General features: G+C 48.4%; 1 protein-coding gene across 3 annotated transcripts in view; it reads right to left on the bottom strand.

Moving 5' to 3' along the window:
- The window catches only part of INPP5D (inositol polyphosphate-5-phosphatase D), a 149,156-nt gene that overhangs the window by 32,034 nt on the left and 95,705 nt on the right, over positions 1–21,417 (bottom strand). For all 3 annotated transcript variants that reach the window (XM_021924147.2, XM_021924148.2, XM_021924149.2), the window contains 8 exons: positions 17,971–18,077; positions 14,541–14,643; positions 12,564–12,760; positions 12,041–12,158; positions 7,334–7,430; positions 6,571–6,709; positions 6,136–6,244; positions 5,599–5,687 (listed from right to left, as the gene is read on the bottom strand). In XM_021924147.2, coding sequence (XP_021779839.1) covers positions 5,599–5,687; positions 6,136–6,244; positions 6,571–6,709; positions 7,334–7,430; positions 12,041–12,158; positions 12,564–12,760; positions 14,541–14,643; positions 17,971–18,077 — 959 coding nt within the window. The remainder of the gene's footprint in view (positions 1–5,598; positions 5,688–6,135; positions 6,245–6,570; positions 6,710–7,333; positions 7,431–12,040; positions 12,159–12,563; positions 12,761–14,540; positions 14,644–17,970; positions 18,078–21,417) is intronic.

Genomic DNA, 21,417 nt, shown 5'->3' with positions numbered 1-21,417 from the left:
TCCATCCACCTATCCATCCATCCATCCACCCACCCACACATCCATCCATCCACCCACCCACACATCCATCCATCCATCCATCCATCCATCCATCCATCCATCCATCCATCCATTCATCCATCCATCCATTGCACCCATCCACACATCCATTGGCCCATTCACACACCCATCTACCTACTTGTCCAGTCACTCAAACAGTATCTATTAATACTATGTGACAAGCTCTCTCCAGGGCCTCAGGCTGCAATGATGAGTAAGATGTCCATTGGGTGGGATAGACAAGGTAAACTGGCAATAACAACCCTCTTTTATCAATATCCTTATCCCCTCACATTCTAGCTCTTTCTTCTCTGTCTACAAACATAAAGGAACTCATCTTGAAAGCGCCTACCTCTGTCACCTCCTTCAATTACTTTTCTCTTTTCTTCCTTTTACCAATTTTCTTTCAAATTTTATTTGAAAGTTCTATTTTCAGCCCAGGCATGGTGGCTCACACCTGTAATCCCAGCACTTTGGGAGGCCAAGGCAGGTGGATCACCTGAGGTCGGGAGTTCGAGACCAGCCTGACCAACATGGTAAAACCCTGTCTCTACTAAAAATACAAAATTAGCTGGGCGTGGTGGCACATGCCTGTAATCCCAGCTACTCAGGAGGCTGGGGCAGGATAATCATTTGAACCTGGAAGGCAGAGGTTGCAGTGAGCGGAGATTGTGCTACTGCACTCCAACCTGGGCAATAAGAGCAAAACTCTGTCTCAAAAAAAAAAAAAAAAAAAAAAAAAAGAAGGTTTTATTTTCATTATCTCTACTTCTGAACCATTTGCTTTTTGAAAAAACTTTAGGTACAACTTACATAAAGTGTACTAACCATAAGTGTACATACAGTCCCATGAATTTTTATGTTTGCTTATACCCACTTACCAACTACCCAGAGCAAGATATAGAAAACCCTCATCATCCTAAAGGTTCCCTCATATGCCCTCCTTGTTAATACCACAGCCTCCTAAAGGTGAGCATTAGTGCGACTAACATCTCCATTGATTAATTTATATGAACGTACATAAATGGACTCGCTCGGTAAATACTCTTTCATGTTGGACTCCTTCAGCCACTTTGTTGCTTATAAAAGTTCCATTGTCTATAAGTATCACATTTATCTACTCTATTGTTAATGGACATAGGGTTGAAGATTATAAACAAAGCTGCCATAAACACTCTTTTTATTTTTTTATTTTTATTTTTTATTTTTTGACATGGAGTCTCGCTCTGTTGCTGAGGTTGGAGTGCAGTGGCATGGTCTTGGCTCACTACAATCTCCGCCTCCCGGGTTCCAGTGGTTCTCGTGCCTCAGCCTCCTGAGTAGCTGGGATTACAGGCACACACCAGCACTCCCAGCTAATTTTTGTATTTTAGTAGAGATGGTTTTCGCCATGTTGGCCAGAATGGTCTTGAACTCCTGACCTCAGGTGATTCACCTGCCTTGGCCTCCCAAAGCTCTGGGATTATAAGCACGAGCTACTACGCCTGGCCAAACATTCTTACACCTAGTTTTAGTGAACAAATATACTAATTTCTCTTGAGCACACACCAAAGTGGAATTACTGAAATATAGAATAGGTGCATTTTTAGTTTTTATCAATTCTGCCAAACAGTTACTTTTTTTTTTTTTTTTCCCTGACAGGGTCTCACTCTGTTGCCCAGGCTGGAGTGCAGTGGGGCTATTTCAGCTCACTGCAACCTCTGTCTGCCGGATTCAAACAATTCTCCTGACTCCGCCTTCTGAGTAGCTGGGATCACAGGATTGTGCCACCACGCCCAGCTAATTTTTGTATTTTCAGTAGAGATGGGGTTTCACCATATTGGCCAGGCTGGTCTTGAACTCCTGACCTCAAATGATTTACCTGCCTCAGTTCCCAAAGTGTTGGGATTACAGGCGTGAGCCACCATGCCCAGCCTAAACAGTTACTTCTTAACATTGCAGTTCTCTGCATTGGCTGCCCCTGAGAATTACCCGTGGGGCTCCACAAATAGTCATGTACCACAATAATGGACTGCATATAGGACAGAGGTCCTACAAAAGTATAATGGAGCTGGAAAATCCCCATCACCTAGTGATGCTGTAGCTGTCATCATGTCACAGCGCAACACATTACTCATGAGCTTGTGGGGATGCTGGTGCAAACCAACCCACGGCACTGCCAGTTGTGTAAAAGCACAACAGTACAATTCTGTTCGGTACATAATATTTGATAATAATGATAAGTAACTGTCACTCATTTCCGTGTTTACTATATTATTTATAATTAGAGTGTATTCCTACTTATAAGAAAATGTAGAGGCCGGGTGTGGTGGCTCACGCCTGTAATCCCTGCACTTTGGGAGGCTGAGGTGGGCGGATCACGAGGTCAGGAGATCGAGACCATCCTGGACAACATGGTGAAACCACATCTCTACTAAAATACAAAAAATTAGCCGGGCACCGTGGTGGGCGCCTGTAATCCCAGCTACTTGGGAGACTGAGGCAGTAGAATCGCTTGAACCTGGGAGGCGGAGGTTGTAGTGAGCCGAGATTGTGCCACTGCACTCCAGCCTGGCAACAGAGCAGGACCCCATCTCAAAAAAAAAAAAAAAAGAAAGAAAAAAGAAAAGAAAATGTTACCTATAAAATAGCCTCAGGCAGGTCCTTCAGGAGGTAACCAGAAGAAGGCATTGTCATCATAGGAGATGACAGCTCCATGTTATTGCCCCTGAGGACCTTCCAGTGGGATGAGATGTGGAGGTGGGAGATAATGTCATTGACCATCCTGAGCCTGTGTCAGCCTAGGCTAATGTGTGCATTTACTTTTTTTTTTTTTTTTTTTTGAGACGGAGTCTTGCTCCAGGCTGGAGTGCAGTGGCACGATCTTGGTTCGCTGCAACCTCTGCTTCCTGGGTTCAAGCAATTCTCCTGTCTCAGCCTGCCAAGTAGCTGGGATTACACGTGCATGCCACCATGCCTGGCTAATTTTTGTATTTTTAGTAGAGACAGAGTTTTGCCATGTTGGCCAGGCTGGTCTCGAATTCTTGACCTCAGGTGACTTGCCTGCCTCAGCCTCTCAAAATGCTGGGATTACAGGCATAAGCCACAGTGCCTGACCTACATCGTAATTTTCAACAAAAAATTCAATGTAAATGTAGATTAAGAATATAAAGAAAGAAAATACTTCTGTACAGCTGTACAATGTGTTCGCATTTTAAGCTGCATTTTGTTACAAAAGCGTCAAAATTAAATTGTTTATAAATAAAAAGCTTGTAAATAAAAAAGTTACAGTAAGCTAAGGTTAGCTTATTATTGAAAAAAGAAAATTTAAAAAATAAATGTAGGGTAGCCTAAGTGTACAGTGTTTGTAAAGTCGACAGTAGTGCACAGTCATGTCCTAGGCCTTCGCACTCATTCACCACTCACTCGCTGACTCACCCAGAGCAACTTCCAGTCCTGCAAGCTTCATTCATGGTAAGTGCCCTATACAATGTACCATCTTTTTTTTTTGAGACAGAGTCTTGCTCTGACACCCAGGTTGGAGTGCAAGGCGCGATCTTGGCTCACTGCAACTTCCATCTCCTGGGTTCAAGCGATTCTCTTGCCTCAGCCTCCTGAGTAGCTGGGGTTACAGGCGTGTACCACCATGCATGGCTAATTTCTGTATTTTTAGTAGAGACAAGGTTTCACCGTGTTGGCCAGGCTGGCCTTGAACTCCTAACCTCGAGTGATCCACCCACCTCGGCCTCCCAAAGTGCTGGGATTATAGGCATGAGCCACAGCACCCAGCCCATTTTTTTCTTTTTATATCATATTTTTACTGTACCTGTTTAATGTTTAGATACACAAAAGCTTATCATTGTGCTACAACTGCCCACAGTATTCAGTAAAGTAACATGCTATACAGCTTTGTCACCTAGGATCAATAGGCCACACCATCTAACTGAAGTGGGCTTTGTGTATATACACTCCATGAGGCTCCCACAATGACAAAGTCACCTGATGACACGCTTCTCGGAACAGATCCCCGTTGTTAAGCAATGCGTCACTATCTTCGGCTGCCTTCTGGATATTTTCTCTGAGTTCTTCCACTAATGTCACACAAATCAATAAGTCTGAAAACAAGTTCTATGTTTTTCCCCTTCAAGCCAGCTCCGCCTTGTGATTTTCCAGTTTTTATCAATGGCAATCAGGTCTCCCAATATATCCTGCTTTTCCCCTTTCTTTCATTTTCACTGTGTTTTCCCTGATTCGGCCCTGGCTGTTGCTCAGCTAAACGTGCACAACGGCCTCCTCACCGGTGCCCCTGCCGCATCCTCATCCTTTACCACAATGCCCACTACAATCCTGCACATGCCAGTCTGATGCACCAGTGCCCGGCAGAGCTGGCAGTGGCCCCCTGTGGCCTGTCATCCTGGCATCTAGGACTGGCCGCTCTCCCATCTCAGGCCCCCATCTGCCTCTACTTAAACCCACGTCAAGCCAAACCATCCTTCACCAGCCTGCACAGGGGTCCCCATGAACCTGCTCTGACAGTGCCTTTGGGCCAGGTGATCTTATCCACACAGCAGGCAGTGGACCCTGCGGAAGAGGGTGTCCCATCCTGGGGGTCCCAGTCTTGTGGGTGACAGCAGTCCGGGATCTCCTCCTGTCCTCTCTGTTTTATTCTCTTCCTCTCCTGCTCAGTTCTGAAATTCACCCAGCTCTTGGCCTTCCTCTCCCACGTCCAGTTCTTCACTTGCCCCTGAGCCCAGATGGGGCCCAGAACTCTTTCAGATGACACTTTGAGCTTGTGCTCCATTGCCCTAGGCTTCTAGCAGGCCTGGGTACTTCACTGCCCCAGCCGTTCAACCCTTGAACCCTGCCAGCGGCTGGCTTCCCTGATCCTTCCCTGCCCTGGCATTGTCATATTCTGGCTCTGGCTACAGCTAGTTGCATATTCGTTTTTCCTACCGTGAAGTCCCTGGAGCAGACATCTTTGCTCTCCCACCACCTAGGAGAGTGCCTAACCCATAATAGTCCATCAGGAAATACCTTTGAACAAATGAATACATATTTTATGCATCTTTCCCCAAACACTGTTCCTTGGAAAACAAGTGGCCTAATAAGATATTAGTTGGTATTCCATGAATAACTGAGTTTGGCCTACAGATTTCCTCATGGAGAACCACAATGCTCTTAGGCCCATAAAGGCTCTGATAAGTCCTGCAGCAAAGAAACCGGCTTAATGTTAATTTACTCAGCAGTTTAGCAAATATATATGATCATGGGACTTTTTAAAAAAATGATCTTCAGAACCCAGTTAAGGAAATAGTACTTTAAAATCCTCTCAGCATCTTAGAGTACCTGGACAGAAGATAAATCACAAGGGTTATTTTCCCAGCTCAAAGCAGTGCACAATTGTGGCTGCCCACTTACTCTGTGACACAAATCAACATGTGCTTTCTAATTTTTTTCTTTCCTTTTTTTTTTTTTTTTTTTTTGCCTAATGGATGAAGATGCTCTCTGTTCGCCTTTTGGGAACAGACACGAGCGGGGAGGAGATGGAGGGCAGGGGAGGTGTCTGTGAAGAGGACTCACCCCTGTCGCTTTCTGCTTGGTGTAGGCGTATTTGTCCCGAGTCAGTCTTTCAAAACGGTAGGTCGGGGCAAACGTGATTTCTTCCTCCTCTGAAACAGAGAGACTTCGGGTTCAATTCTGATTCCCCAGGTTTTGCATCTGCCCAATTTTCCCTATTCTCCTGGTAGGAAATTGGGGGGAAAGGGGACGAAAGGATGGCTGGAAAGGCTCCAAAAGGAGAGGCTGCTGCTTTTTTTTTTTTTTTTTTTTTGAGACGGAGTCTCGCTTTGTCACCCAGGCTGGTGTGCAGTGGCGCGATCTCAGCTCACTGCAACCTCTACCTCCCAGGTTCACGCCATTCTCCTGACTCAGCTGGGACTACAGGCGCCTGCCACCACGCCCGGCTAATTTTTTGTACTTTTTTTAGTAGAGGCGGGTTTTCACCATGTTAGCCAGGATGGTCTCGATCTTCTGACCTCGCGATCCACCTGCCTCGGCCTCCCAAAGTGCTGGGATGACAGGCGTGAGCCATCACGCCCGAGAGGCCGCTGCTCTTACCGAAGTGCAGGAAGACCTTCTGCTCTCTCCTCTCCGTGAGCAGCTGGTCGTGGGACAGGAGGTCTGCGTACTGCTGCTGCTTGATTTTCTGGATGATGGTTTCTGCCTCCTGGAACAAGAACATGCCCGGGCCTCTGGTGAGAAGCCCTGCTGATCCAGGCCTGGCAAGCTTCGGGGCTGGGGGCGGGCAGCTGGATGACACAGGCTGCAGAGTGATGGTGGCAGGGTGGCCGTGACAGTTATGGGAACCGGGCATGAGCACAGGGGAACCGTGAGGAGCAGCTGAGGCTCAGTAACGGAAACAGCATTGAGCCCCCAAGGGGAGCCGCCGCCTCAGCCCGCTTAGCTCACGTGTCTCCACGACCACCTGCCCCGAGCTGACTCAAGGGAGCCTCCATCTCCTGCAGCCCCAGCCCCAGGCGGGCAGCCCCTTACCCAGGTAGGCAGATCCACACGGTAGTTAAGATCCCCAAACCAGAAGAGGTGCGTGAAGCGGTGAGTGATGTTAAAGGGACTCAGCTTCTTGTCGCCCAGGGCCAGGAACCGGAGAATGCTCATATAGTTTTGGTTTCGCCTAATGCAAGGAAAAAGCGGCCATCTAGCACGGGGTTACTGGTTCCCCCTCCACTGTGGCAGGAAGTCACTCCTGCCATAGGTGGGGGGCGAGGAGCATAGCAGGTGGGGGGAAGGGAGACTTAGCCCTCCAGCCCTGCTGCAGCAGACCACCTTAGCATGCAAATACGCCACAGCCAGGATGCAAAGGGCATTTGAGGCCACACTGGATGCACAGAGGGCAGGGGCCCAGGAGTAACAGCATCTGCACAGCAGAGAATCAGAACAGTGAGGATTCTAGATGGCTGTCTTCATTCCTGGGTCCCAGCTAGGCAAGATCAGCTTGGATTTGTAAGGAGGCCCCAGAGGAAACTTTCTGCTTTAGAAACAGTGCTAGTCGGGGGTCCATCAGGCTAATGACACAAGGAAATATCTTTTCTGACCTTCAGACAAAATTCCTCCACACATGAGGTCACTAGTGTGCTGCAGTTGGCTTTAATGAGACTGTGGTGGGCCCTGAAAGGCCACAGGACACCCACAAGGTCAAAGGCAAGAGCTGAGCAGGTCCTTCTGGTGCTTAGAGGAGTGAGGTATGTCTGGGCAGATAACCCAAATGCACAGTCTTGGGGGGAAGGAGTTCCATTACCTGAGTTTCTTTTCACTTCCTGAAGTCAAGTGGCTGTTGACGAACCCTAAGGAGGTTCCATTGAACATGAACGACACCCCCACGGCTCCCTTGTTCCCTACAACGAAGAGCAGAAAGAAGAATCAAAACATCAAACAGACACACTGCCAAGGGGCCAGAAATCACCCTGAGGCAGGGTGAGAGGGGCAGGTGAGTGAGGAGCTGACAAGGGGAGGGCGAAACGGGGTCCTGCGGGGTGGAAGCCGCTGGGCAGAGAGCGGGAGATGAGAAAATGCAGGAGAATGCAGGAGCAGCCTTGGGCTTCTCAGCGGGGCAGAGGAAGGCGGCTGCTGTGATCCTCCCCCCCGCATCTCTCTCTGAAGTGACCAGGGTGCTAAGCGGCAGCCAGAAGCCCTGGGAAGATTCAGAAGGTTCTAGCCCGGGTGGGCTGATCTCCCTCCCAGCGAATTCAAGATTCCTGGAGAGACCAAAAGCCCACACTGAGATCACACCTTTTTCTGCCAACGTTCTGATCTGTTCTAGGTCAGTGGTTCCCAAAGGGAAACCTGGACCAGGAGCTGAACACCACCTGGGAACTTGTCAGAAGGACAGATTCTCAGCCCCGCCCCAGACCTACTGAATCGGAAATCCTGGGATGGGGCCCAGTAATCTGTGTTTGACAAGCCCTCCAGGGTCAGCGGTGGGCAAATGCTGGCTCACTGCCAGCTACAAATGGTTTTACATTTGTAAATGGTTGGAAACAAATCAAAAGAAAAACAATCTTTTTGTGATTCATGAAAATATGAAATTCTAATTTCAGTGTTCATAAAGAACATGTTACTGGAACACAGCCATGCCTATTCACTTCTGGATTGTCTGTAGCTAGCTGCTTTCAGACTACGATGGCAGAGCTGAAGCGTTGAGACAGTTGTGTGGCCCACAGAGCCTAGAATATTCACCATCTGGCTTTCTACGGAAAACATTTGTCAACCCCTGCTCTGGGTGATTCCGACACACGCAGCTGAGAACCTGCTCTGTCCAATACAGGCACAGGCCACGTGTGACTATCAAACACCTGAAATGTGGCTGGTACAAAATGAGACGGGTTGTGAGTGTAAAATACACATCAGAATTGTGGCCTTGGTAAGAAACACAGACTGTAAAATAGCAAATCACTTTTTACATTGAATATCTATTGAAATAATTGTATTTTGGATGTATGAAGTTCAAAAAAATCTATTATTGAAATTAATTCCACTTGTTTCCTTTTTAATGTGGCTACTTGAAAATTTGATCTATTGATTATAATAGATCAAATTGTAATCTATTTTGATCATAAATCTATTTATTTATGATCTACTTGGCTCCCATTTTCTTTTCTTTTTTGTTTTTTTGGAGATGGAGTCTCACTCTGTCCCCCAGGCTGGAGTGCAGCGGCACGATTTCTGCTCACTGCAACCTTCGTCTCCCGGGTTCAAGCAATTCTCCTGTCTCATCCTCCCGACAGCTGGGACTACAGGCACCCACCACCACACGCAGCTAATTTTTTGTATTTTAGTAGAGACAGGGTTCCACTGTGTTGCCCAGGTTGGTCTCAAACTCCTGAGCTCCAGCAATCTGCCTGCCTCCGCCTCCCAAAGTGCTAAGACTACAGGCGTGAGCCACCGTGCCCGGCCCCATTTTCTTTTGGTTGGACAGCTCTGGATAGGCCATAGGCTGAAGGGACCCCTGGATATCACCTGGCTGAGCATCCTCAGGACCCAGTGGGGGAGCACACAGGCTTTCTGCCCTCCAGCCCTCTCCACCGCACCTAGCTCTCCAGCCCTGCCCCTCTGCCCCCAAACTGGGAGGCCTCTTCTTTCCTTCCCAGAGGGTGACCTGGAACTGAGCAACTGGTTCCAGTCCCGACAGCCTGGTTTCAATCCCTGCCCACCACTTTCTTATCCCTGGGCCTTGGGCAAGTTATGGATCATCTCCATAGACTCTGTTTCTTCATCTGCAAATGGGAATAATAATGAGAGTCTCTGCCCGAGTGTTTTTTTGTTTTGTTTTGTTTTTAAATTTGAGACAAAGTCTGTGTCACCCAGGCTGGAGTGCAGTGGCAAAATCGTTGCTTACTATAGCCTTGACCTCCCAGACTTAGGTGATCCTCCCACCTCAGCCTCCTGAGTAGCTGGGCCCACAGACATGCACTACCATGCCCAGTCTTTTTTTTTTTTTTTTTTTGGAGAGATGGTATCTTCCTATATTGCCCAGGCTGGTCTCAAACTTCTGGTCTCAGGAGATCCTCCCACCTTGGCCTCCCAAATTGCTGGGATTACAGGTATGAGCCATCGTGACTAGCAGGGTATTTATATTAAATGAGATGATACAAAGCATTTAGCACACAGCCTTGCTTAGGACACACTCTTAGAGAGGCCTTGGTTGTTCTAAGGACTGATTTTTTTTTTTTTTTTTTTTTGGAGATGGCATCTCACTCTGTCACTCAGGCTGGAGTGCAGTTTCACAATCTCAGCTCACTGCAACCTCCGCCTCCTGGGTTCAAGCGATTCTCCTGCCTCAGCCTCCCAGGCAGCTGGGATTACAGGTGCATGCCACCACATCCAGCTAATTTTTGTATTTTTAGTAGAGATGAGATTTCACCATGTTGGCCAGGCTGGTCTCAAACTCCTGACCTCAAGTGATCCACCTGCCTCGGCCTCCCAAAGTGCTGGGATTACAGGCGTGAGCCCCTGCACCAGCCAGGACTAATGTTTTATCAGCCGACCAGCATTTGCTGTTCCTGTCCTGTGCTAATTATGGCGGGGAGCCATTTCAGGGGAGTGGAGGAGGGAGGCTGGCCCCAGGGCAGAGAGGAGGGGAAGGAGGGGAAGGTGGGGAAGGTGTGTGTGAGCTCCACAGCCCAGAAGCTGCCCTGCAATGGTCATAAAGCTGGGACTCTGGCCAGGCCTTTCTCCCCACCCCTCAGATGCCAGTCGCACTGCCCTTCTCAGGGAGGTCCCTGACCTCTGACCTCTGCCCACGCCACACACTCCTTGGCCAGCGCGCTCCCTCCCCGGAACTGGCTTCTTTCCCTCCTATCTGCTCACGCAGTGTGTGTCAGGTCCACATGAGCAGAGCTCCTGCCTGCTCAGAAGCTGACCCAGTGCCCAGCCCCGAGGCCAGTATGACCAGGAACTGGGGCGGGAGTTGCAGGCAAGGTCTGGCTGAGGGGGTGGTTTTATGTGGCCCCAGGAGGTCCCAGCATATTCTGCACAGCGGGGCAGGGGCCGGTGGGAGGGGCTGGAAGCCCAGGGAGCGATGGAATCCACACCCGGGTGGTTCCCGGGCAGCAGGAGGGCGTGGGCGCAGCCAGGACAGCCTCGCCAGCCCCACCCTTCCACTGTGGCAGGAAGGAAGGGGGACGAGCAGGGGTGGACACGGGCAGTTTGCGGTTTGTCAGCAGAAAAGCTGAGAGAGCTTTGCACGTTCGATTGCAGCAATTCTTCCATTTCCTGTTATCTCTAGGACTCTGTCCTGTTCCTGACTCCACTGACTCCAACCACCAAAAACCACTGGCCTCGCCCCTGATGCCAGCCTGGGGGCCCTGTGTGTGTCCCACCCCACGTGCACACACGCGCACACACACATACACACACAGAGAGGCTCTAGCACTTATGCACATGCACTCGGACACCCACCCTCACATACCTAGACTGTCATAAACACACTCACAAACACACATGCATGAACTCACACACACACTCATAGATATGGGGTGGTACACTCACACATGGACTCACATTCAGAGACTCACATAAACACACAAACACACATGCATGAACTCACACACACACTCATAGATACGGGGTGGTACACTCACCCACGGACTCACATACATAGACTATCATAAACACACACTCAAACACATGCATAGACTCACACACATAGACACACACTCATAGATATGGGGTGGTACGCTTACACATGGACTCACATAAACACGCTCACAAACACACATCCATAAACTCTCACATACCTACACAGGTTCACACACTCACATGCACGCTCTCATTCACACAAACTCACAGACACAGAGCTACTCACACACACAGGCTTGCACCCCTACACTCATGAAGAGTTCTTGCCCTTGCTACTGCTCTCTGAAGCCAGAGACTCTCCACTGACACCAGCATTTCCGGATCCAAGCTGGTGTACAGGGACCGAGGGCGGGAGCCAGCCACCTCCCACCTGTGCTGGTAAGGAAGGTCTCACCGGAACACAGCCACTCCCATTCACTTTCTGGGTTGACTATGGCTGCTTTCCCGCCAGAAAGGCAGAGAGTAGTGTTGAGTGGCCTGCAGAGTCTGAAATATTTACTATCAGGCCCTTCCCTTTCCTGCAAAAGTTGGCCAATCCCTGTTCTAGGTTCTCGCTACCTAAAATGGGTCCCACGGGCCGACCAGCAGCGCTGAAGTCACCTGGGAACCTGTCAGAAACTTGGAACCCTGGGTTCCACTCAAGATCTACTGAGTTAGAACCTGCATTTTAGCTAGATCCCTGGGAGCGCTGGTGTAGACCCTGAGTGAGTTTCAGCCAGGGAGACCAACCACCCCTATTTGCTGAGGACTGAGCGGGGAGCTGAGAACGTGAGACTCTGGAACTACAGGTGGGATCAGGATGGCATGGTCGCGTGAGTTGAGGCAGAGGGTGTGGGAGGAACACAGGGTCCCCGCCCTGCTCGCTCACCCAGTGTGTTTGCGATGCCTGTCTTCACGTTGTTAGTACAGATGTGGCTGATCCGGTTCTCGTGCTCAGGCTTGGCCAGCACCACGATGCGGATGTTCCAGAGCGTGTGGATGGCGACCTGGTGGGAGGACAACGTTGCAATACTCGGCCCTTAAGTGTAGGGTGTGAACCAGGGCACAGTGATTCACACCCAGCCCCAGTCCCAGCCCCTGGGTGTGGGGCACCCCGTCTGTAATCCCAACCCTTTGGGGGACTCCCAGCGATGTGTGATAGGTGAGACAAAGCATCCTAAAGATGAGAACCGGGGCTGACCAAGGGTGGGAAGACGGAGGACTCAGTGGTTTTCAGCAATACCCCACGGATCCCATTTATTTCTGAATACAGACGCACCTCTCAGTGGGGGCCCCCAGACATCCTTGAAAACTGAGAGCTGATAGGCTGAGCCTGCCCTTGCCTCTGAGACAGCCCAGCTGTGCAAAGCTTCCATCCCAGAACCCCACCCGGGGCACCACCAGCTGCTCACTGTTTTAAACGTCACGCTGGTGATTTCTTGCAGGGAGTGTTTGAGGATCTCCAGCCACTCCTTCTCACTCAGGGGGTCTTCCTGGGTGCCGATCACGTAAATGTCATGGGGGATGTAGTCGGCAGAGTCGTCCCGTGTCTTTCCCTGCCCCTTGGAGAGAAACCAGGACGTGATCTTCTTGGGAGGGGGGGCGTTACCTTCAACAGCAAAACCCAACACCAAGTGAGTCAAAGGCACATCGAGTCAAAGCATTAGGAGAATTCAAAACAGAGGGTGGGAGTGTGAGGGAGGTCACATCATCACACAAGACCATCCACGCAGCCCAAAGAAATGCCTGCGATGGAGGCCTGGGCGCCAACCTCACCCAGGGTGTCGGTGAGGGCTAGAGCTCAGTTAAGCCTCTTTTTAAACATAATGTTAAGTTTCAAGGTATAGAGACACCAGAAGATCCCCTGATGTCAGATGCTGTCCTGCATTTTGAGGCTACGATAATTGAGTTCTGTCTCTCAAGGAACTCACATCCTATTCTCAAGACAGCCAAGGAGACTGACAAGTTTTGGATGGTGGCTTCTAATCCATTGTTGGGAGACAACAAAGGCTCCCTTGCAAGGCAGATCCCAGCCCAGAGTGGAGAGATGCATGGGTGTGAGCCAGAGAAATGGGAGAGCATGGAAACTCCTCTGCATTCCCATTTCAAAACTGAGTTGAAGCAGCTCAATCAAGAAATTTTGAACGGTTCTCCCTGCAGTGCCCTTGAAGGATGAGCAATGTTTGTTCCTCAAAGAGATGAGTCTCTTGCCTTACAAGTGCAGAGAAGCCACGCATTGGAGTAAATGGACTGTGGCTCAAAGTGGGTGCTCAAACTCCCGGGCTGGTGGGTCTCGGCCCTCCTGCAGCATAGCCTCAGCTTGCTCCTTCCACACTCTCGTGTGGGAAGGGCACCCCCTGCCTTTGTGTCAAGGACATCCTGGAGCTCTACTCCAGGGCTGCTGTGGCTCTGGGACACAAGTGACATGCTGCCACTTCACTTCCAAGAGGCCCCTGCCAGCCGCTGATCACCCTCTTCCTCCCAGACTCCTCTTGGGACAAAGGGTAAGGGACACGGGATGCCCAGTGAAATTCCAATTTCGGATAAACCGGTAGTTTCTAGAATAAGTTTATCTAGATGTCTTCTATCTAATTTATTTCTACCTGAACACTTACACTAAAAAGTTATTTAGTATTATTTATATTTAGTAGCGTGCATATGTTTAGTATATAAATAGACAGTATATATGTTTAATACAAAATATATTTAGCGTATATTTAGTATATTATTAACTGTATGCTTAAACTAAATAATATTCCTTAGTATAATTTATATTTAATATAATAATTACATTTATTTAGCATATGTTTATATACTATATATTTAGCATATGTATATACACTATATATTCAGCATAATGTCTATTTAGCATATATGTTCAGTATTTGTTTGTAGCTAAACATATACTGAAAAAATTTGTTTCTATGAAGTTAAAATATAACGGGGCATCCTTTGTCTACCTACCTACTTATCTCTCTTTCTGTCTCTCTCCTGAGAAATCTGGCAACCCTGCTCAAGGGTGGACTTCTTTCTTCCAGGCCTGGGGCCCCTTGGTGAGCTGCCTAGGGCTGGCGGGGTACCCATGAGCCTCTTCACCTAGATATTCAGACTCTTTCCCTACAACTTTCCAGTTTGGACACACAGAGTAACCCACCCCAGCTGCTGTTGGGGTACAATAGTCCCAAAGCTCATTCTTCTTACCCATCATCTCAGGAAAAGGGTGGAATTCCTTAGGAAGGAGGCTGTGCGGGTAGGCTGGGGGTTGGGGACAGGGCCCTGGGGCAGGAAGGAAGGGGACATGGATGTTGTCACTCCACCCCACCTTGAGGATGCCTGAGTCAGGGCGGAAGCAGAGGGGGCGACTTCAGGGAGGGGGCACGCGGACCCACCCATGTTCCAGGTGCCGATGAAGATGGTGATCATGTCGGGCTCCGGCTGCTCTGAGTGCTTGTTCTTCATCTGCTGCAGTAGCTGGCAGAAGCCTTCTCTCTTCTAGGGATGGAAGGGCAGACAGACTTAGAAAGGCCTCTGCCTCCCTGCACATGACACTTTGCAAAGGACTTGGTCAGCTTCAAGAAAACTGAGAGGAGCGTCAATCAGTATGAAGTTCCAGGACAGCAACCTGGAAACATGCGTCCAAGTCGTAAGCGAGTGGCTTCTGGCCCAGACATTCCCCTGCAAGGCTGTGACTTTAATAAAGTAATCAGGAGCTGCACAGAGGTCCAACCCTGTCTCGGCTCTGCAGCACATGCCTCAGTACAGAAAAAAATCAGAAACAACCTCACTGTCCAGCCTTAGGAGATTCATTAATAACGTATTAGAGGGCCAGGCACAGTGGCTCACACCTGTAATCCCAGCACTTTGGGAGGTCGAGGCGGGTGGATCACCTGAGGTCAGGAGTTCGAGACCAGTCTGACCAACATGGTGAAACCCCCATCTCTACTAAAACTACAAAATTAGCCAAGCGTGGTGGTGCATGCCTGTAATCCCAGCTACTCGGGAGGCTGAGGCAGAAGAATTGCTTGAACTCAGGAGGTGGAGGTTGCAGTGAGCCAAGATCGCATCATTGCACCCCAGCCTGGGTGACAGAGCTAGATTCTGTCTCAAAAAAAAAAAAAGTAAAGTATTATTGACCATCCATGAACTAGAATATCATAGTGTTTAACAAGTGTGATCCAGAACTATCTTGCCAACAAGGACAGATGGCCACAATATATATTGTTAAGTATGAAAATCTAGTTGACAAATGGTATGAATAGCATCACTGCATTTTTAAGAAAACATTTGGGCCTGGCACAGTGGCTCATGCCTATAATCCCAGCACTTTGGGAGGCTGAGGCAGAAGGAATCGTTTAAGCCCAGGAGTTTGAGACCAGTCTGGCAACATGGGGGAACCCTGCCTCTGCAAAAAATAAAAAAATTAGCCAGGTATGGTGGTGCATGCCTGTGGTCCCTCCCAACTTAGGAGGCTGAGGTGAGAGGATTACTTGAGGCCAGGAAGTTGAGGTTGCAGTGAGCCATGATCTTGCCACTGCACTCCAACCTGGGCAGCTGAACAAGATCCTGTCTCAGAAAAGAAAAGAAAGAGAAAAAGAAAGAAAGAAGGGAACGAAGAAAGAAAGAAAGAGAAGATTAAAAAACATCTGGAAGGGGCATAGTCCCAGATTAACTCGTGGTATATGGGTGTTTTTATTTTAAACATTTGCTTGTTTGTGTTTGCCATGTCTTCACCAAGGAGAATAGATTACTTATGTAATGAAAGAAAATTTAAATTAAAGAAACTAATTAAAAAGAAGAGAAGACACGAAGGCTTTCATAGCCTCTTCAATATTTTTCGCCTATTTTTCTGGGGTACCCAGTGGGGTACCAAGCAGCCTCAGTTGGCCCTCTCTTAGCATGCAATCAACAGAGCAGACTGACTTTAACAAAGCTACACAAAATTTCAGGTTGTAACATATGACATGACCAGTGTTTGACTATTTCAACCTGCAAAGACAGAAATTTTATGTGATTCAACCTCATAATTGCAAATCTCAGTAAGTCCTCCCTGAAGACACCAGCTCACAAAGATGTCACAGTGACATCTTTACTGTAACCTGCCTCGAGTTGAGAGTGGCTCACGATTCATTGCCTCCATTTATTCCTGTGCCTCAGTCCTTTTGAGGTCACAGCAATGGGGCAGAGCTGGTGTTTGGACCTATGCCCAGGTGCTCAGAAAGCATTCCAGCCTGGCGGTCTTTCTCTCCATCTCCCACCACCTGTCTGGGCCTCATTCTCTTGTTTCTCCCAGACCCTTCCCTACTACTCCTGATAGCTCTGGATGCCTTAGACCTCCCACCAGCCCACCCCCGATGCTTTGGAGGTGAAAGTAGGAGCGGGGACTGGGCATTCAGTGGGGAGCTATCACTGTGGGCCTGCACCAGAAGCCCTTGTCCCTTGGCCTTGCTGGGGGTCCTTGTCCCTTGGCCTTGCTGGGGGTCCCTGATGTGAGATGTCAGCCAGCACCTGATGTGATGGACAACCTTATCGCTCTGCAATCTTTTTTTTTTTGAGACAGGACCTTACTCTGTTATCCAGGCTGGAGTGCAGTGGTGTGATCACAGCTCACTGCAGCCTCGAACAAACGATCCTCCCACTTCAGCCTCCCAAGTAGCTGAAACTACAGGCTCATGCCACCACACCCAACTATTTTTTTTTTTCTTCATAGAGATGGGGTCTCACCATGTTGCACTCTAGTCTTGAACTCTTGGTCTCAGGCAACCATCCCGCCTCAGCCTCCCAAAGTGCTGGGATTATGAGCATAAGGCACCCACCGTGCCTGGCCTAATTTTTTTGTTTTGTAGACATGGGGTCTCACTATGTTGTTCAGGCTGGTGCAATCCATTTTTACTGCTTCACATGAGCTGCACGGCAGAGAACAATGAATGAGGCCACGATGATGTGTTTTGGCCCCTGGTTCGAATTTCTGAGATGAGGGGTGAGGTCACAAAGAACCTACTCAGGGGGCACAAAGGCCCAGCCTGGGTTTCCCCAGTGGCCCACAGCATCTCTTGCCCCAGGAACCCGTCCTGGCAGGGGCATCTTTCTTCTGCAGAGTTGGGCAAAGTATTGAAATGAAATCTCTGGGTTGGAGCTCCAGTCAAGACTCAGATTTAAATCCAGGGGTGGCTCACACCTATAATCCCAGCACTTTGGGTGGTGGAGGCTGGAAGATTGCCTGAGCCCAGGAGTTCGAGACCAGCCTGGGAAACACAGCAAGACTCTGTCTCTACAAAATATAAAAAATTAGCTGTTGGTGTGTGTCTGTGGTCTCAGCTACTCAGGAGGCTGAGGTGGGTCAGGGGATCCCTTGAGCCCAGGAGGTGGAAGTTGCCGTTAGCTGTGATCATGCCACTGCAGTAGCCTAGATGATAAAGCAAGACTCTGTCTCAAGTCAGTCAATCAATCAATCAATCAATCTATCCATCCATTCAGGAGTGTCCCAAAAGTTTCCCAAGCCCAGCCCAGGGAAGCTAAAAGCCTTCCCTCCAGGCGTGGGGCTGAGTTAGATGTGGGTGATAAAGGATGTGGCCTCGAGGCTGGGAGGCAGCTGGGCGAAGTGGGAAGCCTCCCTGCTCCTGAGACAGTGACAGCTCAAATCCAGGCCGACCTGGAACATGGTCCTCAACTTCTCTAAGTTCACCTTTCCCAGGTATGAAATGGGTTGTTCTGGGAACTGAGTGAGCTAATGATGCACACTTCCTGGCACACAGCGAGCCTCAAAACGCATGTGTCCCCTCCCTACCTCACAGCCCATTTTAGAAGTTTGCTGTCACTTACTTTGGAGTCAGCAAAAACATATTCCTTCCGCAGGATCTTCTCCTTCTCTGTTTCCACCAAGATCACCAACTTATTCAGAAATTTCTGTGACTTAATGAGCTGCAGGACTTAAGAGAAAAGAAATTCATTAATTCATTCATCCACTCATTCAACCAATATGAACAGTCTCCATTATATTCCAGGCACCTGACTATCAACTCCCATCCCTCAGCTGAGCCCAAGTTTGTGTCTGGTCTCCTAGCTCCCTCTGCTTCCAGCTGCTCTTCCCAAGAGAGGCTCATGCTTGGGGAGGGTGAGGTCTGGAACAAGCAAGAGTTGGCCTGACCAGAGCAGAGACAGCATGATCGTCTTTTCATCTTTTTCCCTGCCTCACTCCTTCCCCTCTCTCTTCTTCCTTCTCCTCTTCTTCTTCCTCTTCTCCCTCCCTCCTTTCTTTCTTACTCTTCCTCCTTTCCTTCTTTTGCTTTGCTTTTAATTTACATCTAAATTTGATTTTACATTTTACTGTCATCAACAATTAAAAGAGTCAAGTTGTTCTATAGGTTTTTGCAAACAATAGTCCCCCGCAACCCAACCTCCCTTCAATGTCCAGCTCCCTGTAGGCAACCAATTTCAACTCTCTTAATGGATTCTTTTGGAATTTTACTCTGTTTCTTGAAAAAAAAAAAATGCTTAAATTGCTACTTTCTAATGTTTCAGTTTTCATTATGTCCTAATACATTTTTGACTGTCCACTATGGAAGATGAAGGTTTAACTTTCTTTCACACACACAACCTGCTTCCCAGCCTTGACTCCCTGCCAATGCATAATTTCAGTCCCCACATCATCCTTCTAACAATTATATCATAATTTTGGCCAGATAAGTACTCAGTGTTTGTTATTCTGATTATAGAAATGCTATCAACAGACCAGCCCTGATTGTTTCTCTTTTTCTAGACAACTTTTTGTTATTCCTGGAGTTAGTAATTGCCATATTTTTTTTAAGGTTTCTAATTCTTCCCCAGTTTGTAACTCTCTTTTCCATGTGACCAAATACTTTCATCAGTTTCTTTGTCCTGAGGGAGCCTCTCCCAGAGCCTCTGGGTCTTCTCTGGACTGGTGACCTCTAGGACTGAGGCACAGCCTTTACCTTGGGGCCTTACTTCATAATCCAGGAATACATTTATCTCTCTCTGTCTCTCTATTTCATATTAAATCCCATTTCTTGGACCCCATGTCTTCTTCTTTTTGATTTACACCCTCATTTTGGTAGAGCAACATCTCTAGTAGCTTTCCAAGAAAGGAAGAATGGGTGATACATTTTTAGAGGCCTTGTGTGTCTGAAAATTCGACCCTCACACTTAACTGACAGAACTCTAAATTTGAAATAATTATCCCTCAGACTCTGGAACCTTGTTTCGGGATTGCTGGAGAAACAATGCTGTTCTGATTCTCTTGTTCAGAAAAGAGTTAGGACAGCAGGTCTGAGACTGCTGTCCTTAGAAGGGCTTGCTTGAAAGGTTGGCTTTTTGCTGTCATCTGGGAACTTAAATTTCGGAAGGGCTCCCACCATTCCCAGAGCTGATGAGTGGCTTGCTGTGCCTTACATTGTTTGTATAAACAAGATGGTTTATGCTGAGCACCTGTTTTCCTTTGGGGAGTCTAGAATCTGGGTACCTGCCAGGTAGAGGGTGTCTACGTGACCAGTCCCCAGTTAACAACCACATTTCACACATGTTGTCACACCTCACTGGGGGAGGAGGGAAGTGTGTCCTATGTGACTCCACAGAAGAGTTGAGCCACTCCTAATGGTGGCTCGCTGTACTTGGAAGAAAGCGTGGGCCAGGCACGGTGGCTCATGCCTGTAATCCTAGCACTTTGGGAGGCTGAGGTGGATGGATTGCCTGAGCTCAAGAGTTTGAGACCAGCCTGGGCAACATGGTGAAACCCTGTCTCTACTAAAATACAAAACAAAAAATCAGCCAGGCATGGTGGTGGGTGCCTGTAGTCCCAGCTACTCAGGAGGCTGAGGCAAGAGAATTGCTTGAACCTGGGAGGCAGAGGTTGCAGTGAGCCAAGATCGTGCCACTGCATTCCAGCCTGGTGACAGAGTGAGACTCCATCTCAAATAAAAAAAGAAGAAGGAAGCGTGAACCTGGCACTCTGGCTCAGCAAACCCACACACCTGGCCCCTGTCCAGTCTCGGCCTTGTCTGAGCCCCAGCCGCCTAGCCATCTCACCAGACACACTGGCTCCTGTCTTGGAACTGTGCCCAATGGCCCCTTTCCCTGGTTTGGGCACAGTCAACATCTTCCTAACACTCAGGTCTCAGGCTCAGACTCTTAGAAGCTTGTGCCTGGTTTTTTCCAGACTTCACCCCACGCTTGTGTCTTTTCCCGCGGCTGATTTTGCTCTGTATCCTTTCAATGTAATACATCAAATCTGTGAATATGATCGCCGGTTGGGTCCTGCGAATTCTCTGAGGGAATCACAGAACCTGGGGGTGGTCTTGTGGGGCCCCTGACACAGGGTGTAATCTGTCTTTTGCGCTGAACATTTTTAGGCTCTTTTCTTGGAGCCCAGCGCTGTGAGACTTTCCGGGGTTGTGTGGGCCTCCTGTGTTGTGTGAGCACTTGGCCATTTTCAACCTGGAGGCAAGTGTTACTCTGTTCTGAGACTCTTTCCTGAATTCTTTAATAAATTTTCTCACTCTGTTTTCTCTTACTGACACTTATTATTTTGAATTGGGCCTCCTGAACTGGTCTTCTTCTTCTTTTTTTTTTTTTTTGAGATGGAGTCTTGCTCTGTGGCCCAGGCTGGAGTGCAGTTGTGGATCTTGGCTCAATGCAACCTCTGCCTTCTGGGTTCAAGCAATTCTCCTGCCTCAGCCTCCTGAGTAGCTGGGATCACAGGTGTACACCACTACACCCGTCTAATTTTGTATTTTTAGTAGAGATGGGGTTTTACCATGTTGGCCAGGCTGGTCTTGAACTCCCAACCTCAAGTGTTCCACCTGCTTCGGCCTCCCAAAGCACTGGGATTACAGGTGTGAGTCATTGCACCCAGCCCTGAACCGGTCTTTTAAATTGTAAAAATCTTGCCTCTCCTATTTGCCATCACTTTTTCCTTTTGTTTTGCCTTTTGGGAACTTTTCTGAACTGTATCTTTCTACCCTTCCATTGGGTTCTTATCTTTTTTAATTACTGCTATAATTTTTTTTATTGCCCCAGAGTTGTCCTTCCTTTCACTTTCCCCTTCTTCCCCCTTCTCTCTTCCTCCTCCTCTTTTTTAACTTCCATTTTATTCTCTTACTATTCCTTTCTAGATATAATTCTGTTATTCCACAGGCCCATTTCTTTTTAACTATAGAATTTGATCCCTCTGAGGCTGGGTGCAGTGGCTCACGCCTGCAATCCCGGTGTGGCAGGCCAGGCCTCACTCACGCAGGCCTCCATAACAACTATTTC

Source organism: Papio anubis, chromosome 10 (genome assembly GCF_008728515.1).
Source record: "Papio anubis isolate 15944 chromosome 10, Panubis1.0, whole genome shotgun sequence".
Lineage (NCBI taxonomy): Eukaryota > Metazoa > Chordata > Mammalia > Primates > Cercopithecidae > Papio > Papio anubis.
Note: the sequence above shows the minus strand (reverse complement) of the source record. Positions and strands in the feature narration are given on the sequence as shown.